General features: G+C 47.1%; 1 protein-coding gene across 2 annotated transcripts in view; it reads left to right on the plus strand.

Annotated features, from left to right (window-relative positions):
* Positions 1 to 17,024, plus strand: part of nfatc1 (nuclear factor of activated T cells 1) — a 34,594-nt gene that overhangs the window by 7,080 nt on the left and 10,490 nt on the right. For both annotated transcript variants that reach the window (XM_036145671.1, XM_012851552.3), the window contains exons 4-8: positions 2,536 to 2,738; positions 4,039 to 4,211; positions 5,868 to 6,008; positions 12,695 to 12,750; positions 15,744 to 15,876. In XM_036145671.1, the coding sequence (XP_036001564.1) occupies positions 2,536 to 2,738; positions 4,039 to 4,211; positions 5,868 to 6,008; positions 12,695 to 12,750; positions 15,744 to 15,876 (706 nt within the window). The remainder of the gene's footprint in view (positions 1 to 2,535; positions 2,739 to 4,038; positions 4,212 to 5,867; positions 6,009 to 12,694; positions 12,751 to 15,743; positions 15,877 to 17,024) is intronic.

Consider the following 17,024-nt stretch of genomic DNA (forward strand, 5'->3'; position numbering starts at 1 on the left):
GTGAACGCTCATCTGCCTCCACCCACTGGGGCTTAGAGAAGACAGAGCAGAGACACAGAAAGCTCAGAAGCTCACATTGACCCAGGAGTACTTTCTATGGTAGAGAAGACAGAGCAGAGACACAGAAAGCACAGAAGCTCACATTGACCCAGGAGTACTTTCTATGTTAGATGGTAATAGAGGATGATCTGCCTCCCCTGATGATGTCACAGCTAACAGAACACCAGACCAGGTGTACCTTCTATGAAGAGAACAATGACAGAGAACAAAATGTTAAAAGCTGAAATAACAGAAAACAATGCAGATTGGAGAGCAGTAGGAGAACTCAGCAGAGTGAGAGAAATAGACCCTGATGTCCTCCAGCAGCCTAAGCCTATAGCAGCACAACTATAGAGGTAGCTCAGGGTAACATGAGCCACTCTGACTAGAAGCTTTGTCACAAAGGAAAGTTTTAAGATTAGTCTTAAAAGTAGACGGGGTGTCTGCCTCCCGGACCAAAACTGGGAGTTGGTTCCACAGGAGAGGAGCCTGATAGCTAAAGGATCTGCCTCCCATTCTACTTTTAGAGACTCTAGGAACCACCAGCAGACCTGCAGTCTGAGAGAGAAGTGCTCTGTTAGGAACATACGGGGTAATCAGAGCTCTGATATATGATGGAGCTTGATTATTAAGGGCTTTATACGTTAGAAGGAGAATTTTAAATTCTATTCTTGATTTAACAGGAACTCTGATAAGGGTCTTTTATACAACAGAAGATTAGGTAGTTTTTCCAGATTAGGTAGGATTCCTCTTGGTGTGTAGAGCGCCATTTTCTCTCCAATTTCCTAACTTTGTGCTTCAAGGAACGCAGCTCTGAATTAAAGCAGGGAGCCAGCTTCCTGTGAATAATCACCTTCTTTTTCAAAGGAGCTACATTGTCTAATGCAGAACGTAACGAGGAAGTGACACCGTCAACAAAAGCATCAATTTGTGAATGGGAAGAAACAACATGGCTGCCATCTGCGGAGTATTTCTGTGATACTTAGGATATTAAAAGGGGGACAGACTCTTTAAAGTTTGATGCAGCATTATCTGATAAAGATCTACTATAATGGAACCCTCATTTGGGGGTGGAGAACTCAGTTTAAACTCAAAGGTTATTAAATATGGTCAGATAGGACAGGGTTGTGAGGAGATACTGTTAATTATTCACAATCAATGCCATATGTCAGCACAAGGTCTAAAGTATGAAGCCAAGAATGAGGAGGTTTGTTGCATTCACTTATTTTATGATTTTATTTTACTCTCACTGCATTGCAACTGTTGTGCAGCAGTTTCCCTCGGGATAAATAGAGCTTCGTGAATGTTGAAAGTTCGTGGAGCTGCCGGGGTCCGCCGCTGGGAAGGGGCCCCGTTGTCCTCGGCTAGAGAGAAGCTCTGCATTCCTCTTGTGGGTGATAATGTGAACGAGGGAGGAGCGGCTGCAGGGTGGAGGAGCGAGAAGACATTTAATTGCACCAACACATCAGAACAGTTTGCAGCAGCTTCTTTATTAAACATGATTCAGAGATCAGACCCTCTGGCCGCTCCATCCCTCTGCTTCCTTCCTGCTGCCGGGGCCCCGACCCGCTTCCTCACCAACATCCCGGCCCTCCAGATCACATGTTGGGCCTCTTCAGGGCGAGGCGCTCGCTCTCCCTGCTCGCCTCTGGGCCTTCCATGCTGTGAGTGAAAGCTGTGGTCTTCATTTCAACATGTCCACACTGATTGCCTCAGTGGATTCTCTTTTCCATCGCGGATCAGACTTAGTCAGCGTAGAGTGTTTCCCTCAAACGCCTCGCCAGTCGTGGTGATTTCTGTGGAGGTACTTGGTCTTCCGTCTTAAACGACTCCCCTAAACCGTCAGTCATGGTACCAGGCAGTTTTATTTTACTTTATTCTTACTAAAACTGCTTAAAGTGAAACGGTTTGACATGCGCTGGATTAAAAAGAAGCATTAATTCACCCTGAATGATTGTCGGCGTTTCAATGAACAACCAGCACCATGGAGACCAAGGAACCCTGCAGACTGGTCAGGGGGAAAGTTCTGGTCCAGCTGGTAGAAATGTTTTAAAACTAATATTAAAACTCGTGCTTTTTATTTATTATATTTTGGATATTTAATCAGTTTTGGCTCGTAGAAAACACCCTGAGTGTTCAGACTGTCTTTTCTCTGCAGTCTGGGTGTTTGAGGCTATCCTGGCTGGAGGTTCATGTCACCCAACACGTCTCAGAACCTTTGTTTGGGTCGGGCCCCTCGGCTCTGTGACGCTGGCAGCGTCTGGAGGGATAATCCTCAGAGTGGGACTGGATTTGTGGAAATAGTCCCTCTTCACCTGGGCAGGTCAGGCATGAACCCACAGAGGAAGTACAGACCGCAGCAAACGGGACCGACACGAGGCTGCTGGTCCTAAATGAGAACTTTTGTTTAAGAACCGTAGCTCTGAGAGGCTGACCTCAGGGAGACCCGGGTTCTTCAGCTCAACCGCCGCTGTGTGCTTCTTTGTTTCCTCTTAGCTCCACGGCTACATGGAGAACGAGCCGCTGACCCTGCAGCTGTTCATCGGCACCGCCGACGACCGGCTGCTCAGGCCTCACGCCTTCTACCAGGTCCACCGGATCACAGGCAAGACGGTGTCCACGCCGAGCCACGAGATCCTGCACAACAACACCAAGGTGCTGGAGATCCCCCTGCTGCCGGAGAACAACATGCGGGCCATGTGAGTCGGACCCGGAGCTGCACAATGATGCTGGAGTTCTCTGAATTACTGATCCGGAACGTTTAGACCAGCTTAGAAGCTAAAACAACCGACAGCTAACGAGTTTAACATGCAGTCTGAGAGGGGAACGGGACGGGGAGGATGGATGATGAGGGGCAATAATCGGCTGAATAGAGGTATGAAGAGAAGAATACGGCTCATAAAGAGAGTGGGTTAAAAATAATGGATGGCCAAAAAGGATGAGGGGGCTAAAAAGCAACTAGAAAGAGAAATGCAGATGGGGAATGAGAGTCTAAAAGGACAGATTAGGATGGATGAGAGGGTTTTAAAGGGGAATGAGGAGGATGAGTGGGATTAAAATGGGTCGTAAAAGAAATGAGGATTAGTAGAAGACAAATATCCTTTATCGTCCCACACTGGAGAAGTTAAGATGGAAGCGTTCAGATAAACACAAGGCTAAAACGAAAATCTGAGAAGAAATGTAATTAAATGATCTGAGAGACTGTAGGGTGAAAAGTTGTAGTGAAAGGGATTTAGGTTGGGAAAGAGGGATTAAGACGATTAGGACGAATGAAGTCATTAAAGTCAAACTAAAGGCTCACAAGTTTAAGCTTTTTAAAAAAAAGAATAAAAATATAAAACAGTAAACAGCTGTTCTGGCCAAACTTGTTCCCGGGTTTTCATATTGAAGTGAGACCAGAATCTGTTTGGACCTGTGAGTCCAGCCCGGTCAGCTCTGTGAGCGGAGACAGAAGCTCAGACCGATCTCAGGTTTTTACGTCTGATAAAGGACTGAGACGTATGACTGAGTCGGCTGATCGCAGCTGTCGCAGCGTTTGCTGTAAATATGAAACATCTGCAGACGGAACCAGCTTCAGCTCATCCTCGCTGGCCATTCTGCGCCATCCACACCTGATTGCTTCAGCAGTGCTGCACAGAAGAATGTAGGGAGGGTCCAAATGTGTGCAAAAGTTGACATTGACTAGGCTTTGAGGAATGCAGAGCAGATCTGCAGCGGAAAAGCCAGAAAGCATTTGGAGCGGCTCAGAATAAAAACAGTTTGATGGGCGCAGCAGAGACAGAGAGGGGTCTGGTGGGAACTCCAGGAGAAACCCATCTAAAGGGGCCAAAACATCCCCAGGCTTTAGTTTCAGCCTGAATCCGTCCCAGCGCAGATGTTGGCAGGAGGAAAAGATGTTGGTGCTGATGTGAGCCCAGTCGGGCCGCCGATGAGGTCCAGATGTGTCATAAATGTGCACGGCACGCTTTGGGACGTCTGACCTTCTGCTTTCACCCACAGAATCGACTGTGCAGGAATCCTGAAGCTCCGTAACTCCGACATCGAGCTGAGGAAGGGCGAGACGGACATCGGGCGGAAGAACACGCGCGTGCGGATGGTTTTCAGAGTCCACATGAACCAGCCGAGTGGCAGAACGGTGTCTCTGCAGGTGGCATCAAACCCCATCGAGTGCTGTGAGTCAACATGCAGAGGAATAAAAAAAGAGTCAGACTGGTGTCAAACTGTCCGCTCTTCATGGATCCTTTTATTAGGGAGGGTTCATGGTGACGGTAAACAGCTTCATTCTGCTTCCTTTCTCATCTCTCATCCACCCGGATCCCAGCACTGTGGTGGAGTTAGACTCCAGTCCAAAGGAAATAAGGCTCCAGCCTCACCTTACCGCACACAGCGCAGACTACTGGTCAGGCCGGGGATTGTTGTGTTTCAGCGTGTTCCCAGCAGACATTGTAGCTTAGTTTTATTAGGTTACCATTCTGATGCAGCAGAGGGAGGTCCGTTCATGCAGCAGCGTCACGAATGCAGCAGAAAACTCTGCAGAACGCAGTTTTTTAAAGCGCTGCAGCTCTTAGGCACCTCGTCTACTGCACATGTGCCCAGGCTGCTGCTCCAACATGGCAGCACCGACCAAAATCTTCACCTTGTGCCGCACTCTGCCGTCCGGACCCAAGAAGGTTCACTCACGTCAGCATGCTGGATGCTCGAAGCTGAGAGTCAAACTGACTTTCTGATTAATTTTGCTAATGTTTAGCCGACCGCCTGGTGGAGCAGCCACCTTCAGACGGTCAGGTGATGCTTAAACATGAGACGGTGTAAAATAAAACCCCAACAGTGACGCCAGAACAAACGCACCCGGTCCTGATGCAGCTGCACTGGAGTTCACAGCCCTGATCCCAATACGTCTGCACTGTTCAGAACAGGAAGTTCATAAAAAGTGGTAAAAATGTTCTAAAGATGTGGCAGAACGTCATGTTCCAGAACATCTCCATCATCTGTCATGTTTAGACCCGTATCACAGGAAACAGGGTTACAACAAGCTTTTATTCTTTTAAGGCTTTGGAAGCTATTTCTGCTGAGCAGTTACCTAAAACAGTGAAGATTTCAGTTTAAACGTTATGCAGAATTTTAAATAAAGAACATGGAAGTTAAAGTGCTGCTGGATGAATTGATAGAAGCGATGAACTCGGAGGTTCATGTGACTCTGGGTGGTGCACTCGCGCCGACCTTCAGCTTTCTGGGCTGAACTGCGTGTGGTTCTCCTGCTGCCAAGGAGGTTCGGTCTTATGAGGAGATTTAAAGGCCGCGGTTAAAGCCTGATCCCAGCAGCCTGAAGCAAACCATTGTTCGCTGTGTGGGTGAGGAAGAAGAGCCAGAGAAAAACCCCGAGACGTGAGGAAGAACTTTATCAGAGTCAGAGGATTGAAGCTTTTACAGATGTTCCAGGTTTACAGGAGAACCTGTGAGCTCATGCCAGACGTTTCTGTCGTCTGGAGGTTTTCTGCAGAGGATCGCTGATAATCTTCAGGAGAACCTCTGAGTCACAGCCTGAACGTGACGGGGCTCTGAGTGAAGCTGCTGACCTGAAATCAAAGTCTGGATCAGATCCGGACCGACTGGTCTGGGACCGGCGCCGCCTGACGGTGAACGCCGGTCAGCAGACACCAGAAACGTCCCCGGCTTTATTTACAGCAGATAAAACCTCCGCCTGCAGGCTCACGGCCGCCCGGGGAGAAGCTCTCTGGCTCGCCGTGGCTCTGGATGCCCGGGCCTGCGTGGGGGACGGGTGCGGATGAGCAGCGCAGTGACTCTGGGTTCTCCTCTTCCTCCCACAGCTCAGAGGTCGGCCCAGGAGCTGCCGCTGGTGGACAAGCAGAGCCTGGAGACGAGTGCCGCCTCGGGAGGGGAGAGGATGGTCCTGGACGGACACAACTTCCAGCACGACTCCAAGGTGGTGTTTGTGGAAAAGGCTCAAGGTAAGAGGAAGGCTGCAGCTGTGTGTCTCCCTCCCTGTGCTGCTGGAGGAACCCCAGGCCTCCCCCTCCCTCCCCCTCCCTCCTCCTCCTCCTCCTCCTCCGTCAAAATATCCTCCACGCTGCCAGAGTGCCACATGTGGTGCACATTACAGCTTTGTATTTTTAACCCGGCAGATTTACATTTGCAGAAGTTTCCATTGCCTGTAGAGCGGAGGAATGATCACAGCCGAGCGTGTCGTGTGTGGGCGGCTGAGCGCGTGACGTGGCTGCAGACCCGCCGCTGCGCCTGCGCCGCTGCGCCTGCGCCCCGCACCGCCGTCTGTCCGTCCCTCGCTGGGAGCTGCTTGGGTTGGGAGGCAGCAGCCGCCGCTCCCAGATGTTCAGCTTCACAGACGCTCGTTTCCCTGATTAGCTCCGGCGAGGCGGAGTCTGGCCCGCGTGACGGGATCAGAGGGTCCGGGGGTCCGGGGGTCCGGGGGAAGCCGGTGGGTTGGGTGGGGGCAGCGAGGCGCTGACCTTCTGACCCGCCCCACATCTGTCGCTGTGGAACGCCGATAACTTCAGCGCGTCTGAAACGAGCCGGAAGCAGAAAAGGTTTCAGAGCAGAAGGCGTGAAAACGAAGGAGTCCAGCTCTGGTTTAGGCTGAAGGGAAAAGTTATGAGGAGAGGTCCAGTAAAGTGGGCTGACAGCAGCCTTAGAACGTCTGATCCAGAACGTCAGGATTTATGAGGCACTAAGAGAAGGAAAAGTCTGATCGCTACCTAAGATGGAGCGCATGGTTCAAGGCTTTAATGGAGGAAAAGTGATTTATTTTATTTTATATAGCAGGATTCACAGAGATGCGGCTAAATGTGGGTCTAATTCTGCATAAATAACCAGAACCTCCAGAAAGGAACGTTTGGTTCCGCTTCGTTCTCAGTGTGCCGGCAGTTTCAATGCGTTGATTCAGTGGGAAATAAGAAATAATGTTTATGGAAATATGTTTTCATAGAAGAGGCAGAACTGGTGGGATCTGTGCCAGTAATCCTGGTCTGGACCCGGTTCTCCTTCAGAGAGACAGCCTGGGTTCTGGTTACTGAGCAGCGCTCTGTAGCGCCACCTGAAGGTGGAGGTCAGAACTGCAGGAAGTCCAGTCTGTGCTGGACCTGCTTCAGAACCGTGTGGAACGGGCCGGTTCCACTTTGCTATACATAAATGTGTTAGAAGGGGAAAATAAAGGGTTTTGGGAAGGTTTTGCACTCACAACCTTTCCACTGTGGCTTAACGGCTGAGTGGTGTGGAAATATCTGAACCTGCTAAAGACCAAATCCTGATTTATCTTCTGCTGATATGATAAATCCCTGACGGAGCAGCTGATCCTGGATCAGATCTGGAACCTGACCGTGTTTAGGACCTGCTGAGGCCGCTGCTGAGGGGCGGGGCCTCGTCTCTGATGAGGGTTTCCCCACGTCTGGCACCAGCTCTGGATTCCTGGGCAATCCTACCATGGAAACACCCTGAAACCACAACACAGCCCCCCCCTCCTTCCTTCCTCCTCCATCCGCCGCTCCGTCCGACCGGGGCCTCCAGCTCCCTGTTCGTTAACCCTGCAGCTCCCTGCGGCTCAGTGCAGCTGCTCCATCCATAAACAGCCAGCAAAACAGAAACAGTCGACAAGCAGAAGCGCCGCCGCTCTCTAGGGGGGAAAGGGGGGGGGTGCTTTGTCTGCAGGGATCCGAGGGGATCGAGGCGCGTTTCACATAAACGGTTCTTCATTTCTTTGTGTTTTCCTGCAGATCCAGACAGAAAGTCGTATTTATTTTTCTGTTTCTGTGTCTGCAGCCTTGAATCTCGCTTCTACCTGAGCTCTCAGAGGAGATTCTGTGGGGGGGGGGGGGGGGTGCACCTTGGGGGCACCCTGGTGTGGAGGGGAGAAACAGGAAGAGAGTTGTTCTAACACCAGTCTCATCTTCCTGTTTTTAAGCGCGTGTTTCCGTTGCCACGCGTGACTCAAGCAGACGGAAATCCCTGTTTCCACTGGAGACGTAAAAACACGGTTCCAGCTGCAGGTACCTGAGGTTCTGCTCACCTGCGGTTCCCCGCCTCAGAACCAGACGCAGCGATGGCATCGGGTCGGACTCTAAGGCCGGCTCTGCTGCTCGGTGCAGCGAGTCCGTGTGCAGGAACCGAGGAACCTGCACACGGTCCGGTTAGGGAAAAGTTAGGGAGGTTTAGCCGTTTCATCATCAAACAGTAAGAGCTTAGAGGATGCTTTAGGCTTTCTCAGGTTCTGTGAAGTTCCTCATGTTCAGGTTCTATGTTAAGCCTGCATCCCCCAGGTTCTCACAGAACAGCTGCTGCTGTTCTCCATCTGAAGAAGTCCATCGGTTGTATGGGCGTCGGCCTCCTGGGGGACGTTTCCCAGAGAAGACCCAGAACCTGCTGGACGGGTCTCTGGGTCTCCGCCGGGACGCAGAACCTTCCTGAATGCACCATCCTGGTCCGTCTTATCGTTGGCTTTCAGCTTCAGACTGCGGGTTCCCTCAGAGGTTCCTGCTGCCACACCTGACCCGATGTTCTGGAGCGACGTTCTGATGGGTCCAGCTCCTGAGCTGCACACAGCTGAGCGTTGGTTGAAAGTGTCGCTGCCTTCCCTTCGGCTCTGCGGAGCGGTTCCTGACGGTGCGGTTCCTGATGGAGCGGTTCCTGACGGCTCAGACCGGTTCCTGACGGAGCGGTTCCTGGCGGAGCGGTTCCTGACGGCTCAGGGCGGTTCTGGACACTGGACCCGGTCACGCCCGCGGCTCCTGTCCCCTGCAGGAGCCCAGCGGCGCTCTGCAGGGAGCCGTGATGCTCCGCTGGTCGTGCCTCCGCAGAACAACGAGTTCCACACGACCCGGTTCGGTGGTTTGGCCGCTTCTGACACGTCTCAGAACAACGGCCCGTTTTCATAAACAAATCAATTAGAGGCACATAAACAGGCGGGATTATGTCTTCATACATCAGGCTGTCCCCTTGGAGGAGCTGAGGTGGGCGCTGCTGCCGCTGGATGCTGGACTCCTTTTCACCGCAGCGCCTCTCAGATGTTTTCAGGGCGGCAGGAAGGAGGAAGTTTGAGTCGCCAGGCGGAGGACAAGGCAGCCTTTGAGCGGCGGCGCAGCATGTGTTTATATTTACTGGATGTTATGAGGGCTTGGGCACATGCCACCCCGCTCTTTCACTCCGGGCACCACAGCTTCACTCCACCCAGGTCCAATTAAGGAGCACAAGGAGCCATTTGATTCCATTTATACACAAAACATGACAAATAACTGAGGCGTATATTGTTTGATGGGCCGGGGGGGCTGGGGGGGGGGGCCTCTGCTCTGCTCTGTGTTATGTCTGTCCTCAGAGAGTAATGATTTGTATAGACCGCTGCTAACGAAATGTGAAGGCTGAGGCCCACAGGCTGCCTGGGTGTAGCGGGAGCTGCGGAGGGGCACCGGCTTTATAAGCTGGCTCGGTTTTGGGGAGCGGTTTTTTGGCTCCGCTGTTAAACTGGGAGAATCTTGGAGCGAGTCCAGCACAGTGGGTTAGGGAGCTAGAAAACTGTTAGGAGCCGAAGTGTTTTCCTCCCTGGATGAGAGCAGGCGCTGAGCAGATGTTGCTCTGGAACCGGGGAACATTCTGCGGTTATCAGATATCTGGGACTCTCCTTACCGACAGCGGCAGCCCACACAGAGCCCTGGAACCCAGGAGCTGGACGGCTGAACGTCGGCTCTCTGCTCTGACGTCAAAGTCAAACCAGGCAGAGACACTTAAAAGACGAAAACCTCCCGTGGATTTAAACCAGAGCCGGACGCCGATCCACAGACGGCCGATCTCTGGGTTTCACCGACCGGTTCTGCTCCGCGTCGCGTTTAAAGCTGAACCTTTTTGTTTTCTTAATGCAACCAATCACAGAGCGAAGAAACTCATTCGTCTGTTTCAGCTTTTAAACTGAAAATCTGGGAAAAAAAATTAAAAAATAGAAACTAAACACACAGTCTGAATATTTTCCTTTTAAACTGCTTTTGAATCTCACAAATTCGCTTCAGCAAAAGTTATGTTTACAAAAGAAAATGGGTGTTAACTTCAAAAATACTGTTTATTTATAATCTTGAAACAGAGCATTAAAGGTATTTTCTAATTTTGTTAATGCATTTTATTCATTTCATTGTGATTTTACTGATTTCTTCGTATCAGAGTCTTATTTGTGATTCCTGAGAAACTTTATTTCTTTTATGGCTAATTTGCCTGAAGTAAAACCTGAAAGTGTTATAATCTGATTAAATATTGACAAATAAATAAAATCAAAATTATAAATGTTCTTATTAATTGCTTTGAAACTCCTTTTAAAATTCAGAATTTATTCCGTTTCTGTGAGACACTTTGTACCACAGAACATAATATGATAGAACATGTTTATTTTCTAAGGTGCTTTTATTTATTCATTAATCTATTTATAATTTATAATATCAGTATTTTCTAAACCCTTTTTAAATAAAAAACCAAGTATATTTATTTATGTCATGGAAGTTTTCCTTTGAAGACCAACCAACACACTGGGCTGATTCTAGTTGAGGTTTTCTCTCCCCCCTGGTTTCAAATCTCAGGTGAAATTCATAAAACCACAAACTCCCGTTTCTGCGTGCACGGCACGTTTTTCTGCAGCATGCACCAGATTTCTGCAGAATGCATCGGTTTACCAAGGTGTTCCTCAGAGCTTCTTGCTTTTTTTAAACTCCTCTTAGAGGGAAGTCAGCAGTGACGACGAGGAATCTGCTGCTGCCGTTTGCTGAGCTCGATGCACCTACGGATAAAAACGGGAGCCACCGTGACGCCATTCACTGCTTCGCAGAGTTTTGAACCGCTTTTCTGAAAGACTCCAGCCCTCTGCAGGCTTTGCACTGGTTTATAATCATGTGGGAGAAGGCAGTAAAAAAATAATTAAAGCATTTCCTGCCTTTACTGTGCCACATATCCTGTAAAATCTGAAATGAAAAACAATAAAATCTGACAAACAAAAAGCTGGAAGGACACGGTTGCGTAAACGTGCACACCCTAAGCCCTTTTGAAGCCGCGCCTCTGGGTTTGTGCCGATGGTTTGTCCTGATTGTGTTCAACATGTGGCAACAATCCCCCGTACGCTCCTGACGTCGGCCCCCATAATCTCCCAGATCTTTCCTGTCTGATGGAGCCAGCATTCCTTAGGAAAGACAAAAGAACACCATCCTAATGGTGAAACATGGCGGTGGCAGCATCATGCTGTGGGCCGGTGTTCTTTTCTGTAGATTAAATGAGGATTTTTTATTTAAAGTTGATAATAAACGGTTCATAATTGAATGTGTCTGGGGAAAAACAACCTTCTCTGTAATGAAGTGGGCTTAAAATGGAACATGGTGGTGGCAGCATCATGCTGCGGGGCTTTTTTCCTTCAGATGGAATGAAAGTTTTTGTCTAAATGAATTAATTTAAGGAGATATTCCAGGTAGTGTTTGTACAATCTGCTAGATTTTAAAACATTTGCAGATTCAAGATGAGTCTGCTGAACGATTCTCAGACTGAATCATCAAATTAGATCAAAATGTTCTCCAGCAAAGCAAATTATTAGAGGGTGTGCTTACTAATGCAACCAGTTATTTTAAAAATATTTTCACCCAAACACAATTATAATCCGATAGATTGTACAGGACGCCTACATGCCTTATGAATCTATGGTCTCATTTCATGGGGGATCTGAAACTTTTATTTTCTCGCTGTTAAAAGTAATAAAATATGTGAAATTGTATTAAATATGAAGTTTGAGTTATTGTGCATTTGTGATAATCGTCTTTGAGGCTCATTTGCTGCTTTGTTAATAACGAGTTGATAAGAATGAAGTGACTGAGTGTCTTCTGGGGGGAATCGTCATCCAAACGCCAGGATTTGTTGTTTCAGGGAGCAAACGCTACACTTCATCAATCTCTGCCATAACTCCCGTCTTTCCAAAGCCAGGGTCCCATCCATCCATGTGCTCCGAGCTGTCCACACCATTTTAACGCTTCACTTATCAGAACCGCCTGTCAGGGAGCAGAACTTTGGCCACAGCTGCTCATGTTTTCTGTATAATGCAGTTTCCTTCCCACATAAAATCATTTTCGCTGACCTTTAACGTCCTTTCAAAGCCCAGTAAATTGACTGAGAGGTTTTCCTCCCTGTCTAATAAACCGGCTTCAGATATAGTCTTACTCACACCTCATTGGGCAGAGGGACAAGGCAAACCTTCTGCAGGCCAATGTTTCCAACAGCGCACAAATGCCTCGTTTAATAAGCTGATGGGAAAAGCTCTTTAATGTGGCACAGAAATGAAGACAGAAAAGCAGAAAAGACCCGTTTAGAAAAACCGTCTCATGGAAATAACAAAGATTCCTCAGAGAACAAAAGACGGTTTCAAAGTTGGGTTCGGTTCCCAGTCGTTGTCCGTTAACGAGCCAAGCAGCTGTTTGAGCATGATGGGAGTCGGACTGCGACGCAGCCGAAGACGGCGCTCATCTCTTTGGAATGATTTGGATTTACTCTGAGCTGCAAAGAGTGATTTTTCTCTGGCGCAAATGAATTTCAAAGTGATGTAACAGAGTTTAAAGTTTTTATTCTGGTGTTTTTCTGATCTGCCATGTTTTCTTTTCTCTCTGGTGTTTTTATTTAGATGGCCACCACATCTGGGAGACCGAGGCCAAGGTTGAGAGAGACACGTTGAAGCCGGTAAGCGACCCATACGACTACATTTTTATCCCAAGCTTGGACTCAACATCTGAGTCATAAAACGGTGCTGCTAATGATCTAACTATCTGTTTTATGTAAATCTGAGTCTACGTCTCACTTTTACAATTTAGTTTATTTAAATAATGCCAAATCACAACAAAGTCATTTTGGGGAACTTTAGAGAACAAAAAAATAATAATAATAATCATCTGATTGAAATTAAGTCCCATTCGAATAATATGTTAGTATAATTCAATGCAATTAAAATGTAACTGCAGCTACTCAGATGACCATATAAAACAGCCTGCAGGATGGATTGCATTACTTTAATTCAATCCTATATCCAGAGCAAGCATGGGGTGACAGTGGGGAGGAACAACTACCTTTTAACACACATCATTCAGCAAAACCAGAACCTTTCTAGTCCAAATGTTAGTTTGTCAGTAATGGTAACAGGTCAATACAATCACCACCTGATTGCACACTGTTAATGTAACATTGGCAGCCTTACTATCACCATTGGATGAAACACTTTCTTGATGTTAAGCTACATTTGCAAAGTGATGTTAACTATAAGCATTTTATAACTATAACACCTTAGCATCCATACAGCTCGTTGGAAAGTAATGACCACTGCAATTTCATTTAGAGCGTAGCTTGTCTAATTACCTTCCTGGATTAAACACTTCTCAATGACATTAGCATTTTGATACTAAATATTAGAAATATTTGGCTAATTGGGTCTCTAGATTAATTAATTTCTTGGATTGACATTAGCATTGTGATTCTAGCTATTAGCAAGGCATATTAGCGTTGTGATGCTAACTATTAACATGTATTCTTACTGTCACTATGAAGGAAAAACATTTTCAATGTAAATAGCGTTTGGCACTAACTATTAGCTCCTGACTAATAATCTCCCTGGATTAAGCACTAACATTAGCATTGTGATGCTAACTGTTAGCATATCTCGGTTTATTACCAATCCGAATAAACCGTTCCTTGTATGGACGTTAGCAATGCTGACAGTAATAATAGCTAACTGACAATTTAGTAATTTGGGGCAAACGATCTAAAACTATTATGCATTTCTTTGGGAACAAGCACACAATAGCTAACAATATTAGCTGCTAATCTGGGCGAAATTCTGTGGTTTGGTGAAAGAATGTGCAGTGGCGGCCACCTTAATGCAAGGAAGAAACGGTAGGTTTAATAAGATCCTTCATGGTGAAAAAAATATAGATTATATAAGTAAAGTGTGTTGATGAACATGGACAGGCCCCTCTGAGGTCGGCTGTCACGGCTTTCTGCTGCCGGGACAGAAGCTCTTCTGTGGCGAGCAGCTTTCAGCCGTTCACTTTTCCAACCTGTGGGAGTTTGTGCTCCGTCTGGGACGGCGGAGACTGAGGGATGAGGAGGGATTCTGGGAGATAGATGAGGGGATTAGAGGGTGTCGGTGTGAGAGGCGCTGCACCTGCTCCCAGTATGTTCCCATTAAAAACACACTCGAACGATCACTGCTGGGACACATCTGTCTGCCTGAAGAGACGAGGAGTTTCCCCAGTCTGCTGGACCGGGCCCATTTCAAACACTCTGTGCCGTGGCCGGATTTAACCTCCGCCGTAGCTCCAGAACAAAGGCCAGACCATAATAACTAACGGCTGCTGACACCTGCAGACTCCGGTATCCCCCCGAGGAGCAGAGGTTTGGGCTGCAGGAGGAATTATTTGCAGTACGCTGATATCCACAGACCTGTAGAGTCTGAGATGGAGCTATTCTAGATTTCTCATCTCCTCTCTGAGCATTTTATGGTCTTACCTCAGGGTGAACCTGGTGGGACTTCCACGGCTTTCTTTAAGCTCCATCTGGCTTTTCTAACAATATAACATGTGTCAGCGCTCACCTTTCGCCATCAGCTCGCTCTGCTTCTGTTCTGAAGCTCAGTTTTCTCAACAGATGTCTCCCTCCCTGGCTCCTGCACCCATCACACGCTCAGTCAGAAATATTATATTATTATTATTAACACACAGGAACACCTAGGGCGGATGTTCCTCCAGGTGAACCCGGGAACTCGGTTGCTTCCAGCTTTCCCTCTCAGCAGGAAGCTCTGCCGGGGAAATAAACCATCCATCAGTTTTTCAGTGAGCAAACAAGCACAGCTATCCCTGAGTGGCCTGCATGGTCTGTGTGAGGCTCTTTATTCACAGCAACTACATGGTTTTTTTTATAGTTTTTTTCTCGGTTAAAAATGTTTAAATGTTTAAAATGACCCCAAAATCAATGCTTAATGTTAAGTTGTTTTTAACAAGGAGGGGGCTGACAAACCTGATCTCAAGTCTATTTTTGTTTCTAAAGAAAATTAAAACATCACAAAAAAATTAAAGACTTGTTTTTCTACAGGTCAAAGTAGAAAAATCCCATTAGGTTTCGATTTATTAAATATAATGTTAGAAAATCAGGTGATTCATCTAATCAGTTCAAGTTTTAAAGTAGAAACAAAAGTAGGCATTAAAACTAGATTCGTTAATATTAAAGTTCGGTTTTAATATCGATATCCGATATTAATATTGCTGATAAGTGACATTATTTGGTATTATATGTATTATTCATATTTCTCTACCAATTTTATTACTTTTTGCAATTTTATTTGTGGAACTGACACCTGAAATGTTAAAAAATGACTAAGACCTGTTGATACTGGTGTTAATCCTGATTCATAACTAAAACTGTTTAAAAATTCTCCCATAAAATCACTTTATTGCTTCAAATAACATTGATGTGACCATATGTGATTTATTAGCTGATAAATCTGCGTGTTTGCTCTTTGCCTTTTGCACCAATTGAAGAAAAAACCCAGGCTTTCCTCTTCTGAACCAAAATCTGTAGATTTTTGGAAGATCCAAACCAACAAAACCAATTTTCGTCTGTGCTTAGCGACACAGTGTGTCCTTCTGAATGGAAATGAAAGTGTATATTTTCTGTGTCTATGGCAGAATTCGCTGCTGGTTGAGATCCCTCCGTACCGGACCCAGCGACTCTCCACTCCCGTCCACGTCAACTTCTACGTCTGCAACGGCAAGAGGAAAAGGAGTCAGTACCAGCGATTCGCCTACGTCCCCTCCAACGGTAAACTCCATCTCTAACAACTCAGAAGCTGCAGAGGTTTGATTTCCTGAAAAGGAAAGAGAAGATTTGGACGTTTTAAAGAGTTGTTGAAGAGTCAAAGCTATTGTTATCCGGCTCAACCCATTCCACCGTCTGTTTGGTTGTCTTAGCTCCCTCATATTTGTCCGTACGATGTCCACCTCGATTCTGCGCTGACATGTCGCTCAATTTTTACATCCCTGAATATAATGTTATCCTATAAACTGCTGGGCAGGAAGAAGTCTTTACGTGACACAGATCTGATCCGCCGAGCGGTCATGAAGACGTTCAGCCTCACGGTTCCTCTCTGCGCCGCACTGACGGTGCCTAGGGAGAAGAAACAACGCTAGCTACTCAGCTAGCCCATCAAACATGCTACTACCCATTCCCCCGCTTCGTCCTACTGGCAGAATGTGTTGGAAATGTAGGAATTCATCACAAGAAATGTTGGCAACTGATAATCTCCCCTATGAAGGCTAAAACGTTGACGCGGCTCTGTATATGCGCCCTACGCCCAGACACGCGGGAGCCTTTAGGGTCTAAGTTTCTGTCATCTAGCAGTGAATTTGGAGGTATTTATTAGTCCTCCCACTACTGGAGGTGAACAAAAGCCCACAGCATGCCGGTACCACCACCCTGCAGGACCGCTGGGACAGTGTTCCCAGAGATATTTGGTCCACCGTAAACGGACCAAAGGTTCAGTTCAACCAGCATTTCTCTTCGTTGGGGTGTGTGCAGACGCTAATTGGACTTTGGTGCGGACCAAATAAGCAAACTTGGATCCACCTGAGTCTTTCTCAGGTGGAGAGGAAATCGTGTTCTTGTTGTGAATTGTAACTAGGATTAAGCATGTACTGTAGCTGGGACTGATGAGTGAAACAGGTTTACTCTGGGGATCGAATGTTCCACCTGAAGCAGGTGTTTGGTCCCACCTGCACCGATCGTGGGTCAAAGCCACCCAACCGCAGCTCCACCTCCAGTATGAGGCTCCTCTGCCAGGAACCTTCAGTATTTTTCCAAACTTAAAGCCCCAGATACCTGTCCTGCAGGTATGACACTAACTACATATAAGCATCTCACATAACCCCTAAAAAAAGGACATTAAGACGAACCTCTGTTTGTGTTTGATA

Source organism: Fundulus heteroclitus, chromosome 13 (genome assembly GCF_011125445.2).
Source record: "Fundulus heteroclitus isolate FHET01 chromosome 13, MU-UCD_Fhet_4.1, whole genome shotgun sequence".
NCBI lineage: Eukaryota > Metazoa > Chordata > Actinopteri > Cyprinodontiformes > Fundulidae > Fundulus > Fundulus heteroclitus.